The sequence below is a fragment of the Panthera uncia genome, assembly GCF_023721935.1.
Source record: "Panthera uncia isolate 11264 chromosome A3 unlocalized genomic scaffold, Puncia_PCG_1.0 HiC_scaffold_11, whole genome shotgun sequence".
Classification (NCBI taxonomy): domain Eukaryota; kingdom Metazoa; phylum Chordata; class Mammalia; order Carnivora; family Felidae; genus Panthera; species Panthera uncia.
In genome coordinates this window covers 84,930,602-84,946,596 of record NW_026057578.1, presented here as the reverse complement: position 1 = coordinate 84,946,596, position 15,995 = coordinate 84,930,602, and the positions used below count along the sequence as shown (strand labels likewise).

At 37.2% G+C, this 15,995-nt stretch overlaps 1 protein-coding gene and 1 non-coding gene across 18 annotated transcripts in view; both read left to right on the top strand.

Annotated features, from left to right (window-relative positions):
• The first annotated feature begins 3,637 nt into the window (after nucleotides 1-3,637).
• On the top strand, nucleotides 3,638-3,708 carry TRNAG-CCC (transfer RNA glycine (anticodon CCC)). Its single transcript has one exon. It is a non-coding gene; the product is annotated as a tRNA-Gly (tRNA).
• Nucleotides 3,709-3,879: 171 nt separating this feature from the next.
• Nucleotides 3,880-15,995, top strand: part of TIA1 (TIA1 cytotoxic granule associated RNA binding protein) — a 33,292-nt gene continuing 21,176 nt past the window's right edge. For 2 of the 17 annotated variants that reach the window (XR_007462248.1, XR_007462246.1), the window contains exons 1-2: nucleotides 3,880-4,256; nucleotides 12,854-12,956. Coding sequence is in view for 12 of the 17 variants with exons in the window: in XM_049651633.1 (XP_049507590.1) it covers nucleotides 4,231-4,256; nucleotides 12,854-12,956 (129 nt within the window). In the remaining 5 variants the exon portion in view is untranslated. The other 15 variants (XR_007462247.1, XM_049651633.1, XM_049651623.1 and 12 more) reach the window with 12 other exon arrangements.

The window sequence follows — 15,995 nt, the reverse complement described above, 5'->3', positions numbered from 1 at the left end:
CCTGGTAGGCCTCATTGAGCAGGATAGCATTTGAGCAAAATGTTGCAGGAAGTGATGGAGTAGATCAGGCAAGTATATGGGGAAAGAGCTTTCTAGGTAAGGAAAACACCTGGCATGTTTGAGGAACAGCAAGGAGGCAAGTAAAGCAGAAGAAGAAGAGGACAGCAAAGGTGTTAATAGAACAAGATGCAAATTATACAAGAAATAAACACTTCTAGTTAAGAACATAAAAATATGAAGATTAAACCTCATTTTTCACTACATCTAGAAGTTACAAAGAAAGCACTACACTCTGTGTGTCTTTTAATTTCCTTTTTCCAAACTACATTATTCCCACAACACCTTAGTGTGTTAAGCCTACTAGGCCTTCAATGAATATGTGTTCATTAGAATTGACCATGTTAGTGACCTTGATATGGGTGTCATATTTGGAAACTTTCACTGCTGCTGATGAAACCTTGGGAAAGAGTTGACTGAAAGAACTCTCAGTGAAGAGACGGTGTAAAGGACTTGCAAAGTGGAAGGTGGGTCAAAGGCTTTCTCATTCTGCACTCTTACTCTTTCAAAATAACACTGCCACTGAAACCCCAAAATATTTTTTAAAAGGCCATGGAGGAAAACTGTTACCACATATACGAAGAGTAATAATAAGGTGATATAACAAACATTCATTCAACAGAGTACTGTTCAAGAAAGCTGTCGCCCTAGTAGGCTAAACACTGACTAAGGTTTTCTCCTTGACCAAACTCCAGCCAAGCTCCTCTGAGCAATCTTCTCAACTAGACAGGCCTCAACCTTGGCTTATTAAGACTCGAACAAAACACTAACATTTTCTAACAGTTCAAAGCTATGTCCTTAGGACGACCCTAGCTACCTTTAAACTGTCTGCCTGAGAAAACTCAAGGCTGACAAAAGACTTTACTGCTTGTTCCAGCCAACACATGAAGATAGAGCCCCTGTCTCATAGCCTCTTGGGAGGGTAGGGGCCTAACTGAGAAAGTTACCACCCTTTCTCTCAACTTTTGTAATTTTTCACTTCCTGGACTCTACTGTGCCCCTGCTCATCCCCATCCCTATTCTCCCTTCAAAATGCCAGGTTACATCTGTACAAATCAAAGTTGAGTTCAGTTTACTATGGACTCTTCCCTATTGCAATAGTATATTACTGATTAAAGGTAAAACTTTAGTGCTGGCTTTGCTTATTTTTTGACAACACTTAAATCTATAATTCTGCCACTGCTCCATGTTTTTTTAACTTTTTTGAAAATACCTTGAAAAAATTCATTTTCATACCTTCTTCCTTCCTCACATCTAACTTTTTTCTTATTCTACATAACCTAAATAATATTTACTATCTGTTAGGGAAGACAGGAAATTCAGAAGCAATATAAGAAAAGATCAACATATTTGTCAGATGGCAAAAGATAGAATTTTAAAAGTTAAAAAAAATAATACATGAGAAAAATAGCTGTCACTAATATGACAGTCAAGATTGTCAAGAGCAAACAAAAAGAGCTCTACAAATTGGTAAGAGGTAAACAACTCAATATAAATACAGCCTATATAAATAGGCATTTCACAAAAGACAAAGCAAGTGCCAATGATTAAAAAAAAAAACAAAACACACGTATGCAAATGTGGAGGTGTGGAGTCAGTGGGAAATCTCTATCTTCCTCTCAATTTTTTTTTAAATGTCCATTTATATTTGAGAGAGAGAGAGAGACCAGAGCATGAGCAGGGAAGGGGCAGAGAGACAGAGAGAATCCGAAGCAGGCTCCAGGCTCTGAGCTGTCAGCACAGAGCTCCACACAGGGTTCAAACCCACAAACCGTGAGATGATAACTGGAGCCACCCAGGCACCCCCCCAATTTTTTTTAATAAAGTTCTTCAAAAAATGAAATACATGTAAAGAGATACTCAACTTCAGTAGTAGTTTAAAAATGCAAATTAAAACCAACATGTACAATTTTTCATCTATCATATTAGCAAAAATTAATAAGACTAATACCTCAATGAAAGAGAAAACAGAGTGGAATGGATGAGCTCTCCGGAACTGACTTTTAAACATTGTTGATGGGGGTGTCAATAACTAAAACCTGTTAAACACAGTTATCTGTTTTATAAATATATATATGTGTATATATATATTATATGTGTAATATATGTATATATGTTATACGTATATATATGTATGATATATATTATACGTATATATATTATATTATATTATATGTATAATATATGTATATATAAATATACCATCTAATTCAAAAATCCCACATTTGGGAAACTATTCTAAAGAAATAAAAGAATCAGTTATAAGGATACAGGTACTAGGATGCTTACTGCAACATTGTAGTAGAAAAACAAGACAAAACAAAAGCAGGAGTAACCTATTATATGTATTTTATATATAAATTTATATTTATATAATATATAAATTAACAAATATATATTTATATGACATATACAAATATATACTCATATAACACATAATATATAATAATTTAAAACTTACAAAACAACATAATAAATTTTTCATAAAGGTTTTAAAGTTTAAAAGATACTTGTGCTATATCCATACAATGGCATATTATTTGGCCAAAAAACAAATGAAGTATTGATACACGCTACAACTTGTATGAACCGTAAAAAGCATTGTGAAAGAAGCCAGTCACGAAGAACCACATGTTGTATGATTCCATTTATATGATATTCCCAGGATAGGCAAATCTGTAGCAATAGATTAGTGAGTAGGAAGTTGGATGGGGTGGGGGATAGAGAGTGATAGCTAATTTATAAGAATTTTGTTTTTGGAGTAATGAAAGTGTTCTAAAATTGATTATAGTAATGGTTGCACATCTTTGTGAATAAACTAAAACCACTGAACCGTATACTTCAAATGGGTGAATTATATCACAAAAAGCTATTTTAAAAATACTACCCACTATTAACTCTTGTCTTATTCATCTTCAAAAGACTAATATTTAATATCTTTGTGTAAAATGAAGAATGTGCCACGGATTCGAAAGACAATTCCAAAAATGTAAACCTTAGGGTGTAGCCTAAAGAAACTATTCTAAAGAGGATACCACATTTTTGGATGTGTACATTCTCCTATGTTTAAAAATATTTCACAAAAATAAACAAATATAAAAATATTTCACATAATTTATAAAATGCAACACGAAATGTTTAATGACTACACTGAACCACATCTCAGAGTCCTAATTTTTCCGCCTCCTTCGAGGAGGACTAAAATTTATATATCTTCAGATTCATTTGGTTCTAGGATTATTTGACCGATTTGCATTAAGTCTTTCTTAAGTATTTTCCAAAGTGCATTGAATATACCAAGGAAATGAAAATATCTGAAAATATTTTCCTGGTTCTCAAAAATTTGGTTAACATCAAGACAAATTATTTCTAATGCGCATTTAATGAACAATAATTTAATGGAAATAGGAATCCCACTCAACTGTATTGGGATGAGAGAAGACAATATCCTTTTTTATAACGATGAAAAATAGCAGACTGTAGACCCTTATTATTTTTGAATGAATAAACATCCTCATGTAGGAACAAATGCTTGCTTGTAGAAAGTTCTAAAATACTTCAGCAAGGTAGACGGTCACCAGCGCCGCTGGTGTAGTGGTATCATGCAAGATTCCCATTCTTGCGACCCGGGTTCGATTCCCGGGCGGCGCACACAGCTTTTGCTATGAGATGATTTGAACACTGTCACTCTTTTCTTCCTCGGGAAACACTTAGAATTTTTAATTTCCAAGAAGATTTCTCTTTATTATAACTCACTGTTGAAACATTCAAATTTGGAACCGTATGACAAAAAACTACACAAGTCCCGAAATAGTTAATCCTTACGCCTGCGCAGTCTGAAACATCCCTAGTGTCGGCTAGAAGAGCGGCTGCGCAACAAGTGAACCTATGGATTGAGGGAGGTTGAAAGTGCAAGATTATTCTGCGCCTGCGCGGCCCGGGTCACTTCGCTGGCTGCTCCTAAACTCCCGGCTCGCCGCCATCTTGTATCGGGGCTTCATTGTTCGCGTTGCGCCAGGGGGTTTAGTGTAATTGCCGCGGAAGGAGTAGACGGAGTAGCCTCCGGTCAGCCGAGAAACCCCGCTATTCCGCAGCCATAGCCGCTCAAAAGATTTGGGAGGTAGTAAAGGGTAGGGAGCTGGACCCGGAGGCGCCGCCGCGACAGCAGCAGCCATGGAGGACGAGATGCCCAAGACTCTGTGAGTCTGGGGCAGCGATGAGGGGGGCGGGATGGTGGTCGTCCCGGAGGGAGGCCTCGGCTCGGCGCGCTCCCCAGCCTATTGTTCTCTGTGGACTCCCAGATATCACGGCTCTTCTCCGTAGCGCACACCTGGATGGTTAGAGACCCAGCCCCGGGCTGTGAAAGGACAAGGTGGAGGGAGAGGGTGAGCCCCTCTGAATTAATCGCATCGCCTGAGCTACACCATAGCGTGGCCTTTGGCCCCGCCACGGGCCGTCTGTGGTCGTAGGCCTGGAGAAAAGACTTTTTCATTCAAACCTTTTTTCAGAACTCCGTGAACCTTTCTCTTTGTCCCATGCTTTCCTTCTCTGTTTTTCCCGCTCCCCCCACCTTCTTCATTAACCTCTTTTGATCTCTATAGCCGTCTCTCTTTCATTTCACTTTGATTTCCTCCAGAAACTCTCCTCTTCTTTTCATTTGCTTCTTGTTGATCGCTTTTCTCTTGAGGCTACTTGTGCTCAATTTTTAGTGAGATAAACTTTATTGTTGCAGTTGCCAGTTGGAAAAAAGCCAAATAGTTTTCTTTAACCTCTCTTTGGCTTTCCTTTTGTAGTGCCCCTCCCCCGACCATAAAGCCGAAAACCCAACACCGTAAGGATTTGGAAACTGCTTTTTTTGAAATGGAAATCTCACCCGGAGGTGTATATAGCTCTCGACTGAGGGGAAATGGATTTAATGCATTTTTATCATCGCTTGCTACTTTGTGATTGACATGTTGGCTGAACAAGCGGGCAGATTTTTTGAAGCAACAGTTGATAAATACCTTAACAGATTTAGTCACCTCTGAGATTTGTTAGTGTTAAATGATCTCAGCTGGGGATATTTTCTTTGTCACGTTGCTTCCCCCACAGCGTTCTCCTTTGTTTTTCAAAGTATTCTCTGAAGAGGTGATTTTGCCTTTGTTGCTTTTCCCGAAAAGAAGAAAAGGCCTGATGAATTTTTGACCTGGCTTTTTGTTTTTATTTTTAGAATACTGGCGATTTGAGAACTCCATGCGTTAAAAATACAATTTCAGGTTTCTTTCTGAAACTTTGTAGATGTTACAGTTGTGACGAAAATTGATCGATTATTTTTTCGCCACCAAAAGTGTTTCCGTTTTTAATCTCTGAGAACTATAGTTACACTCGTTTTCTTAAGAGATCAGTACACTTTTTGCTAGTTTATCTGGTAATCTGTTACTTTGAATATCTTCTTAATATGATGCAAGAATTATTGCAAAAAGCAAGGGTGTCCCTTGTTTTTTGAAAGATTGTAGATTAATATTCCTTAAAAAACTATTAGCCTCATAGGCTTTATGGAAACCGTTTTTTCCTCCTGCCTCTTTGCTAGAAGTATGATAGCCAGCAGCATATTGGATTAAGCACTGCTCATCTTTTATAATGTCTTTAAATTTAAGATTCTTACATTATTTTGAAATTTTTAATTTCAGAAACTGCCAGAAATATCTGGGAACTTAACCTTTTTATTACGTTGATTTGGGAATATCAAATAATGAAGACAACTTCAGCTTTCTCAGGCCAGTCTACAAAAGCAGGTAGTTAAATTGTACTAGTATGGGGACAGGGGACCAACCATTGCAGGAGAAATAATGAAGGAAATTTTATTCAAATACTTACTGAATGCATATGATTGCTAGGTTCTTTGTTAAATGCTTTATATGCTTGTTTAATCTTCATCAGAACTGCAGTAAAAAGTCCATTTTTGCAGCTGAGGAAGAGCTAAGCTTAAAATTTAAGTAACTCACCCAGGGTCATATACCTTTTTGTTCATCATCCTGCAACTCTACTGTCCTCAACTCTTTAACTCTTACTGCTAAGTGTGCTTTGTATTATTTACTAGAACACTCCATCCAAGAATCTTTTCCCTAAAGTAGTCCATGCTCTAACATTGCCTGTTATCTCCCTGGTTTCTACCTCCTCAACCAAAACTCCCCATTCTTCCGGTAAGACCAGTCTTGATTAAACATGAGTAAGTTAGTTAAACGCACAAGTTTTCCCAGCAGTGTTTTTACTTTTTATATAAAATGTTTGTTTTAATGATCCTGCAAGTCAGGGTCTTTTTAATATGTTCTTAGCACAGTATCTAGTCTGTGGTAAGTGATCACTACATTTGTTTTAAAAGCTGGTATAATTCCAAGCAATGAATCAAGATTTTCATTCTTGAGGAAAAGGTAGTCTAAATCTCAGTGTCATCTGTGTACCTAAGTGGCTCAGAGGAAATACCTTCATTTGCCGCAGATGAGCGTTCATCATTGTTAATTTAGAGATTGCCAGTGTTCAGTTTCTTGTCAGCAGTACCTAGGAGACATTGTGAGAAGTGGTTTGATTTGGGGTATATTTTGAAAGTAGAGCAACAGGAATTACCAAGAGACTGGAAGTGGGGTGTGAGAATGAAGTCAAAAATTAGTAGGTTTGTTTACAAATGTGTAATATCAGTCATCTAAAAAGTTTGGGGGCAGCTGGGTGGTTCAGTTAAGCGTCGTCTTGATTTTGGCCCAGGTCACGATCTCAACAGTTCGTGGGATTGAGCCCCATGTGGGCTCTGCACTGAGAGTGTGGAACCTGCTTGGGATTCTCTCCCTCTCTCCCAAAACAAATGAACTTTTAAAAAGTTAATTAAAAATGTTAGTTTGTGACACACCTGGTTGGCTCAGTTGGTAGAGCATGTGGACTCTTGATCTCTGGGTTGTAAATTCCAGCCCCACTGGGGTGTAGAGATTACTTTAAAATCTTAAAAAATGTTAGTTTGTTGCAAAATGTAAAAATGAGAACAGTCTTGAGAGCATGGGGTCTTAGGATGTCTTGAGGCACAGCTTTAGATACATTTATTCAGGCTGGTTTAGGTATATGGTCTGAACTCCCAAGTGAAGGAAGTGCCAGCTACTAAGAGGTCCAGGTATCAGAAAAGTGACAATTGTTAAGTAATAGGTTATGAAGCTGATGTATATGTACAAGCGTTTGCTGTTCTACGTGATTTCATAATTAGTAAAAGACACACACATTTCCTTCTGAATCAGCGTAACTCAGGCAAAATGGGATAATTATCTAGCAAATTGGAAATGTTCGATAGTAATTCTGAGAGTATACAGTTATCTCTTTGACAGATATTTACAGAGTACTTAAAATGTTCCAGGTAGGGCTGTCAACACTAGATATATACTATGAATAAAAATGAGAATCTCTACTCTTAAGGAATTTGCTATTAGATAAAAACTTATTCATGTTTTTAACTCATTTACAGAAGCATCCTAGCAAATTCTGCACTTCGATACAGTGTTTGCATGTCAAACCCAATACAGCATTCTGCTTTGTAAATTTTTACTGTAGGTTAAATTTTCTAGAGCTATACTAATAAAAATGAGTATTTTAAACATTTTGGATTCCAGTTTTGTAACTATTTGAACTTTATCAGCTTCAAAAATGTATATTAATTAAATTGGTGTGAAATCCTATCCCTGGCAGAACTGTTTAGTGTTAATTGGTAGCATTGATGACTTTTTCCATTGATTCTTCTCGAGCAGTTTTTCATTTTGAAAAACTTAAAACCCACAGAAAAGTAAAAAAAAAAAAAAAATACTACGTTGAGGACGTAGGTACCTTTTTTGTGGATTTACCAGTTGCTAATAGCCAAATTTGCCTTATCCAAGTATATTTTTTGGATGAACCATTTGAAAAGACCTGACATTTCAGGCCTAAATGCTTTGCCATGTATTTCCTAAGAACAAGGGCATTGTCTTACATAGCCACAATACAATTTTCATATTAAAGAAACTATTTTGGTACACTATTGTTAGCTAATATATACAGTTCCTATTCATATCTATCCAGTTGCCCCAGGAAGACATTTTTTAGTCCATGGAAGTCTGTTTGCCATAACAGCTCTACACAGGATTGGCACATAATCTCAATGTTGGTATAATAAATATCAACATGGGATACTTCAGTCTACGCTGTTAACGAGAAATCCATGGAACAGCTAAAAAGGGATAGTTTAATGTTTAAAAAAAAGCATTTGAAAAATAAAAACTTATATAAATGTAAGAAAATTACATTTTTGTTTAGTGGTCTAATAGACATGACAGAGAACCTTGGCTTACTGCTGCTCCGGTATCAATTTTTGTATCAGTTGGGATTTTTTTTAATGCAAGGAGCAAAAAATTTAAGCAGTAAAAGAATTTATAAAAACAAGCTATTGGATACTCCCACATTTGCAGGAAGGTTATGGAACCTGACTTAGAAAATGTTCAGGAAAGAGAGACTGCTGTCAGGCCACAAACTCTCAGGATGCTACTATCACATCCACTGAGAACCAGATACCACAGCCTCCACTTTCACTGGACATGGGACTCCACTGCTGTTTGCCACCAAAATGGATTTTCTTCAGTCTCTGCTTCTTTGTCTTCTGTTTGTCTATCTTTGTCTTCTGTTCTCAGGACTAGTTACTCTAATCAACCTCGCCTAGATCACATGCAGGGGAGACTACAAAACCGTATCAAGACTTTCCGGCTTCTATAGAGAAGTGAGCCTCTGCCATAGAATGAGGATTTCTCTAAAACTAGGAAGCAAGATGTTTGGCAGCGCTCCCCAAAAAATAAGTAACCAACTACACATGTAACTTAAATCTGTGCTGTTAATTGGAAATCCTCTTGGCTTCAGTAACAGAGTAGTATGTGACAAAGTATGGAACAGCTAAAGAAACTAAATGAGAATGAATTTTGTAAAGTATGGCGTGTTCTACAAACTATAAGAAACTTGTTTATTTTTCCATTGAAAGTATCATGAGTATAAAAAGGGTCTGCAGATTTTAAATTTGGGCTTTCTGTTTCAGATTAATATTTATTTAGCAAATAGATTTGGAAACATTAAGCTACTAAAAATTTGAAGTAGGTAGGTATTATTTTAACTTATTGTTAAGCAAAACTAATATGGGTTATTTTTATTTGCATGAGGAAGAAAAATATTTTGCTGTTTGATTTGTTTGATATGAAAATGTTATATATGTTACTTGCAGTTTATTTTAATGGTGTTGAAGATTGAGAGCAAGTTGTTTGTGTAACTTCTCCTAAAAAGCATTTCTCTAAACAGGTGTATGTAAAATTTATATGTAAGAGGCTCCTGGAGCTTACAGTAAGCAGCAGTCCGCATTAAATAAACAATTGTAAAGCAATACAAATCCCAGTGCTTTTTAAAGTAACTTTTTAAAAAAATTACGTATCTTCAAAGTAGGTAATATCACTCAGAATATATCTCAGAAAATTGGACAATTTTGGGAAGAGTAGATGATAGCATTTTGGTTCCCTAAATACTGCCCACTTGTCACTAGATTATCTAGCTTTAGGAGAGTAGATGGTAGAATTAAATTTTCGGAAGAGCCATTTTTTTTTTCATTTAGACATATGCAATCCTAAGATTTTCTTATAGCTATGAGTCAGGTGAAAATAGGCATAGAAGAGTTGAAAAGATGGTACAGAGTTCTCACATAACCTTCACCCGGCCTCCTTTAATGTAGAAATCTTACAAAACTATGGTATAGTTATCAAAACTAAGAAATTGGCGTTGGTACAATACTGTTATTAACTACAAGGTTTATTCCAGTTTCCTCAGTTTTTCTACTAATGTCCTTTTTCTATTCCAGGATCCAATCCAGGATACTACATTGCATATAGTCGTCTCATCTCTTCACCCTCCTTTAATATGTGAGGAGGAGATGTCTTTCATGACTGTGGCATTCTTGAGAGGGTTTCTCCCACTATACAGTGACTACTTTTTTTTTTTTAAACACTATTCATTAGAATTGAGTCACTAAGACTAGCCTACACTCAAGAAGAGTGAAATTAAGCTTCACTTCATAGAGGGAGATGTGGATATACATTAAGAGAACCGATTCATTGGTTAGAACCAATCATTAAATATTTCAGAGGAGATACTTTGAGGCTCTACACATATTCTATTTCTACTTAAAATTTTCATCAAGTAAAAGATCCATGGGTGGATCTTGCCAATAGCAGTTATTACTGTAGTGGTTTAGTGGTGATTTCCCTCATTCCTTCTACATTTATTGATTAGAATTCTGCAAGAAAAAGCTAACCCTCCTCCCCAAATCTAGGTTACAGTCAAGGATTAGTCACTGTATTTGGTTGTCCGTGTCTTTCAAAAAAAATTTTTGTTTTCATTTTATTTATTTGAGAGAGAGAGAGCCAGCATATTCATCAGGGAGAGGGGCAGAGGAAGGAGAGAGAGAATCTTAAGTAGGCTCCATGCTTAGTGTGGAGCCTGACATGGGTTTGATTCCATGACCCTGAGATTATGACCTGAACTGAAATCAAGAGTCCCGACACTCAACTGACTGAGCCATCCAGGTGCCCCTCAAGTTTCTTTTCATCAAGAACAGCCCACTCTTTTTAATATTTTTAGGACTATTTATTTATATATTTTTTAAGAGTCAGACACTTAACTGAGCCACCCATGCACCCCTAGGACAATTTTTAAATTATTATCATTGTTTATTTTTTGAGAGAGGACGCACGTGTGCACGAGTTGGGGAGGGAAAGAGAGAGAGACAGGGTCTGAAGCAGGCTGTGTGGCGTTAGGGCACAAGCCATGAGATCTTGACCTGAACCAAAGTCAGATGCTTAACCAACTGAGCCAAGTGGGCACCCCAGGACAACTTTTTTTTTAAAAGAGATCAAACGGGCACCGGGGGACTCAGTGAGTTTAAGTGTCCGACTCTTGATTTCCACTCAGGTCTCATGTCCGCACAGGTCATGATCCTGGGGTCATGGGATCGAGAGCCCTGCATTGGGCTCAGCACTGAGCATGGATCCTGCTTAAGATTTCTCTCTCTCTCTCCCTTTGCCTCTCCCCCATGCTCATATGCGTGTGGTCTCTCTCTTTCCCTCTCTCTCTCAAATAATAAATAGATCAAACAAGCTGTCTTATATAATACTTCATATCTGAATTTGTATAATTGTTTTATATGTCCAATGTTCTATAAACTTAGGTCTGAATTTAACCTTGACTAGATTCAAGTTAGTTTATTTGAATACTTCATAGGTGATACTGTGTAATTTATATTGTACAACACAACACAATTTCTCGTCCATCCATAAAATGATTTAAAGTTTTGATCACTGGCCCTCAGTGGTGAAACAGCCAAAGCTCTCTCTTAGGGTAGAGTTTTCCCTTTACAATGTTAAGTAATCTGTGTTATAACTTTGGGACCCTGCAAATACCCATTTTCACACCATCCTTTCATGTAATGGTTTTGCATCCATTAATGATTCTTGCCTGACTTAATCATTTCAGTAGGGCTTACGCATTGTTTACTAATTTAATTCTCTCTACACTTATTGAACAGCATTTTTCTGTAAATGAGAGTTTCACCCTCATCAACTAGAGCTATTAGATTATACCACACTGGAGTTTCTACTCAGGGCAAGATGAATGCTTAATTCCTTCCCTTTAATTACCGATGTTCAGGAAAAGGACCTGATGTAATAGCCTCTGATACTGGAAAAATTGTTGTTGGGTATAGATGTTGCTGTTGATTTTTGAGTATCATTACCTGATCTTTAAATGTTGTTCATTGTTTCTGAGGACTCAGTCCTTCTCCCTTTGCCATTTTAACCTATTCCAATGCTTTTGTGGTAAGCACTGAATACATGTCTATTGAACGAGTAAATGGAAGGAAGGAATTGAATCTATACTTTCTGGCATGTGTGGATGTTTATTTTTCTGGGGAGAAAAATGAGCAATTACAGTTGTTGGGAGACGCTTTCTGATTTCAGAAGTGATAGACCTCCAACTCTTAACATATCTAGAAGTAATCTCATTTCAAAATCCCATTTTTAAAATTTCTTTAAACCCTTTAAAGATTATCCCAGTCATGTGGTCTTGTAATACACCATTTACATTAATTACATTTGTTAGTCACCAAGGCATATTATCTGTTAAAAGTCTCCTGGAATCCTCCTCCCTCTATACTTCACTGATTAGTAATATTCATTGGAAGATTTCCCATCCCTTCGTGACCATGTGCAACAGGTGCTAAGTGATTTACCCATGATTTTTCAAAAATATATTGTGTAAACCAAAGTATTGGTTGGACAGTATAAGGGGAATTGTGTGAATTAAAAATTGAGGAAATTTTAATGTTCTCAGTAATACTGTAGAAGTAGAACTAACTGCAAAGCTTCCCAAAATCAATTGTATAAAATATTCTACACATCTAATAATTCATTTGAGATTTTTTAAAGTGTATCTTCCTAAGGTAAGCCTACAAACTTAGAAACAAAGAACAGGTTTAATTTGCGAAACCTTGACTAAACACACATACATAAGATTCTCCTCTACTAGTGGTGTCAATGTATTTACAAGTAACATGTCATACATCTGCTTTGAAAGAAAATTTGAAGTTCTCACAAACTTAGAATCTCTTCCTAATAGTTTAAAGCAGAGATCTACCTATTCTCCAAATTTCTTTTTCAGTAAGCAACTTTAGAAACCGATGCAAAAGAAGCAAATTTAAAATGGTAAGTTGTTTTTCTTTGTGTTTCAGATATGTCGGCAACCTTTCCAGAGATGTGACAGAAGCTCTAATTCTCCAGCTCTTTAGCCAGATTGGACCTTGTAAAAACTGCAAAATGATTATGGATGTAAGGGTATTTTACTTAGTTAACTCTCTTCTTTTTTATTTTTTTATTTTTATTTTATTTTTTTAATGTATGTTTATTTTTGAGAGACAGAGTATGAGCGAGGGCAGAGAGACAGGGAGACACATAATCTGAAGCAGGCTCCAGGCTCCGAGCTATCAGAACAGAGCCTAACGTGGGGCTCGAACTCAAGAACAGTGAGATCATGATCTGAGCCAAAGTCGGACGCTCAACCAACTGAGCAACCCAGGCACCCCAGCTTTCTTCTTTTTTAATACATAATTTAAACCCATGACTTCCAGGAATTTTTTTTAAAGAATAGTTTTATTTTTATATTTTTAAATACGCTCTATATCCAACATGGGACTCTTGAACTCACAACCCCAAGGTCAAGAGTCACATATTCACCCAACTAAGCCAGCCAGGTGCCCCTCCTCCCTGAACTTAGTTTATACAAAGGTGCCTGATTGGCTGAGAAGAACATGCAACTCTTGATCTCAGGGTTGTGAGTTTGAGCCCCACATTGGGTATAGAGATTACTTAAAAAAAATAAACTTAAAAAATAAAACCTGCAAGGTCATTAAAAAAAAATGAGGCACCTGACTGGCTCAGAAGAGCACAAAACTCTTGTTCTTGGGGTTGTGAGTTCAAGCCCCACATGTGGTGTAGAGATTACTTAAATGAAACTTGAGGAAAAAAATTAGGTCGTATAGTCTAAATTCCTAGTAACTTTAATATCTGAATCAGTCTTAGCTAATGAGTTTAATTTGTTTTACTAATAAATAAAGGAAGAAGAGAATGGAACTAATCATTTCCTGAGCAGATGACAACTATAGTAGGTTCTTGTTTTAATGTGCACTGATGCATCAGCATTGTTTTATATGTGGTGTCATTGGCTAATCTGGAAAATCAGTTATTACAATTACATTGAGAAATTAGGTCAAAAATAATAGGTTGTGAAAGTGGGTTTTTTTGTTTTTTTATGAAAGTATTTTTAACTTTTAAAATGTCATGATTCAAGCTTTTCTTGCATGGTGGCAGTTCCCATCGATCAGACCATAATGTATAGAAAAAAACATTGAATTCATTCATCTGTGATTGCTGTTAACCCTGAAGCATAGTATGCATAAAAAGGCAAGTCTGGGGCACATGGTTGGCTCCATCACTTGAGCATAAAACTTGATTTCGGCTCAGGTCATGATCCCAGGGTCATGGGATTAAGTCCCACTTTGGGCTCCACGCTCAGTATGGAGCCTGCTTATGATTCTCTCTCTCCTGCCCCTCTCCGCTACTCTCGAGTTCTCTCTCTAAAATTAAAAAAAAAGACTGAATTCCAGTCTATTCACACTGTTGGACGGGTGTTCATATTTATGAATGTTATAGTCTTTGGAATATGAAGGCTGATAGTGTGAATGCTTAGGTTCTTTTTATGTAAGAAATACAGTTTTTTCTGGGTACAGATTAAGTAAAATGAAGATACTTTTTCATTTGATTACACTTAAATGTAAGCTGTTTTTTCTGATCACATTCTGATGCCTGACAACACTGACCTTTCTAATAGAATTACCATTAAGTGTAGCATTAGTTTGAATTATGCAATTTTTAAAACATTTTTATATTCTCTGATTTTTTTTTTAAGTTTTATTTATTTTGAGAGTGAGAGAAATGCGGCGTGGAGGGGCAGAGAGAGGGAGACAGAGAGAGAGAGAGAGAGAGAGAGAGAGAGAGAATCCCAAGCAGGCTCAGCCTTGTCAGCACAGAGCCCGATGCAGGGCTCAAACCCACGAACTGTGAGATCATGACCTGAGCCAAAACCAAGAGTCAGACGCTTAACCGGCCACCCTGATGTTTTTAAAAAGTCAGAGCCACCCTGATGTTTTTAAAATAAAATAATGATTGTCTTGTGGTTGCCTCCTTACTCTAACGTTTTTACAAATCCTTGCCAATCACTTGTTTAAAAAATTGTGCTTGAAACAAAATAGTATATTTCTTTAGTGTCATTCTGGTCTTTTGAATTAGTTTCCTATTTTAACAATTATACTTAGATTATGGAAATAATTAAAAAATGGACTCTAAAGTCATATTTTCCAGATAGGTATAAAATAGGGGTGTTTTTCTGCCGCTTTAATTTACAGTAAAGCATCCAAGCTTCACCTATTATCAGACCTCAGATACTTGAAACATCAGAAAAGAAGAGAATTTTTTTTTTTTTCAACGTTTTTTATTTATTTTTGGGACAGAGAGAGACAGAGCATGAACGGGGGAGGGGCAGAGAGAGAGGGAGACACAGAATCGGAAACAGGCTCCAGGCTCCGAGCCATCAGCCCAGAGCCTGACGCGGGGCTCGAACTCACGGACCGCGAGATCGTGACCTGGCTGAAGTCGGACGCTTAACCAACTGCGCCACCCAGGCGCCCCAAGAAGAGAATTTTTAAAAGACTTCTAAGCAGGCAAAAAATTGTCAAAAAGTCCACATTCTTTTTGTTTTTTTGTTTTTTAAGTTTATTTATTTTGAGAGAGAGTGAGAAAGAGCAGGGGAGAGGCAGAGAGAAGGGGATAGAGTATCCAAAGCAGGTTCCATGCTGGCAGCAGAGAGCTCAATGCAGGGCTCGAACTCCCGAACGGTGAGATCATGACTTGAGCCCATGTCATGATGGACACTTAACCAACTAAGCCACCCAGATGTCCCCCACCCTTTTTTTTTTTCACAGAGGGAGAGCATGCAAGCTGGGGAGAGGGGCAGAGAGAGAGAGAGAGAGAGAGAATCTCAAATAGGCTCCACACTCAGCACAGAGCCCAACTCAAGGCTTGATCCTGCAACCCTGGGATCATGACCTAAGCCAAAAGCAAGTCAGATACTCAACCGACTGAGCCACCCAGGCGCCCCAGAAAGTCCATCCACATTCTAAGATCTAAAAACTTCCTTTACCAGAAAACCTCTTTAGTTTTCAGAGCCCGAAACAGGTTTAAAAAGGTTGGGTGAGATTTTCTACTTAGCAAATTAGAAGTAGTAAGGATATATGTGTGTTTATAGCAATAAAAGGTAAC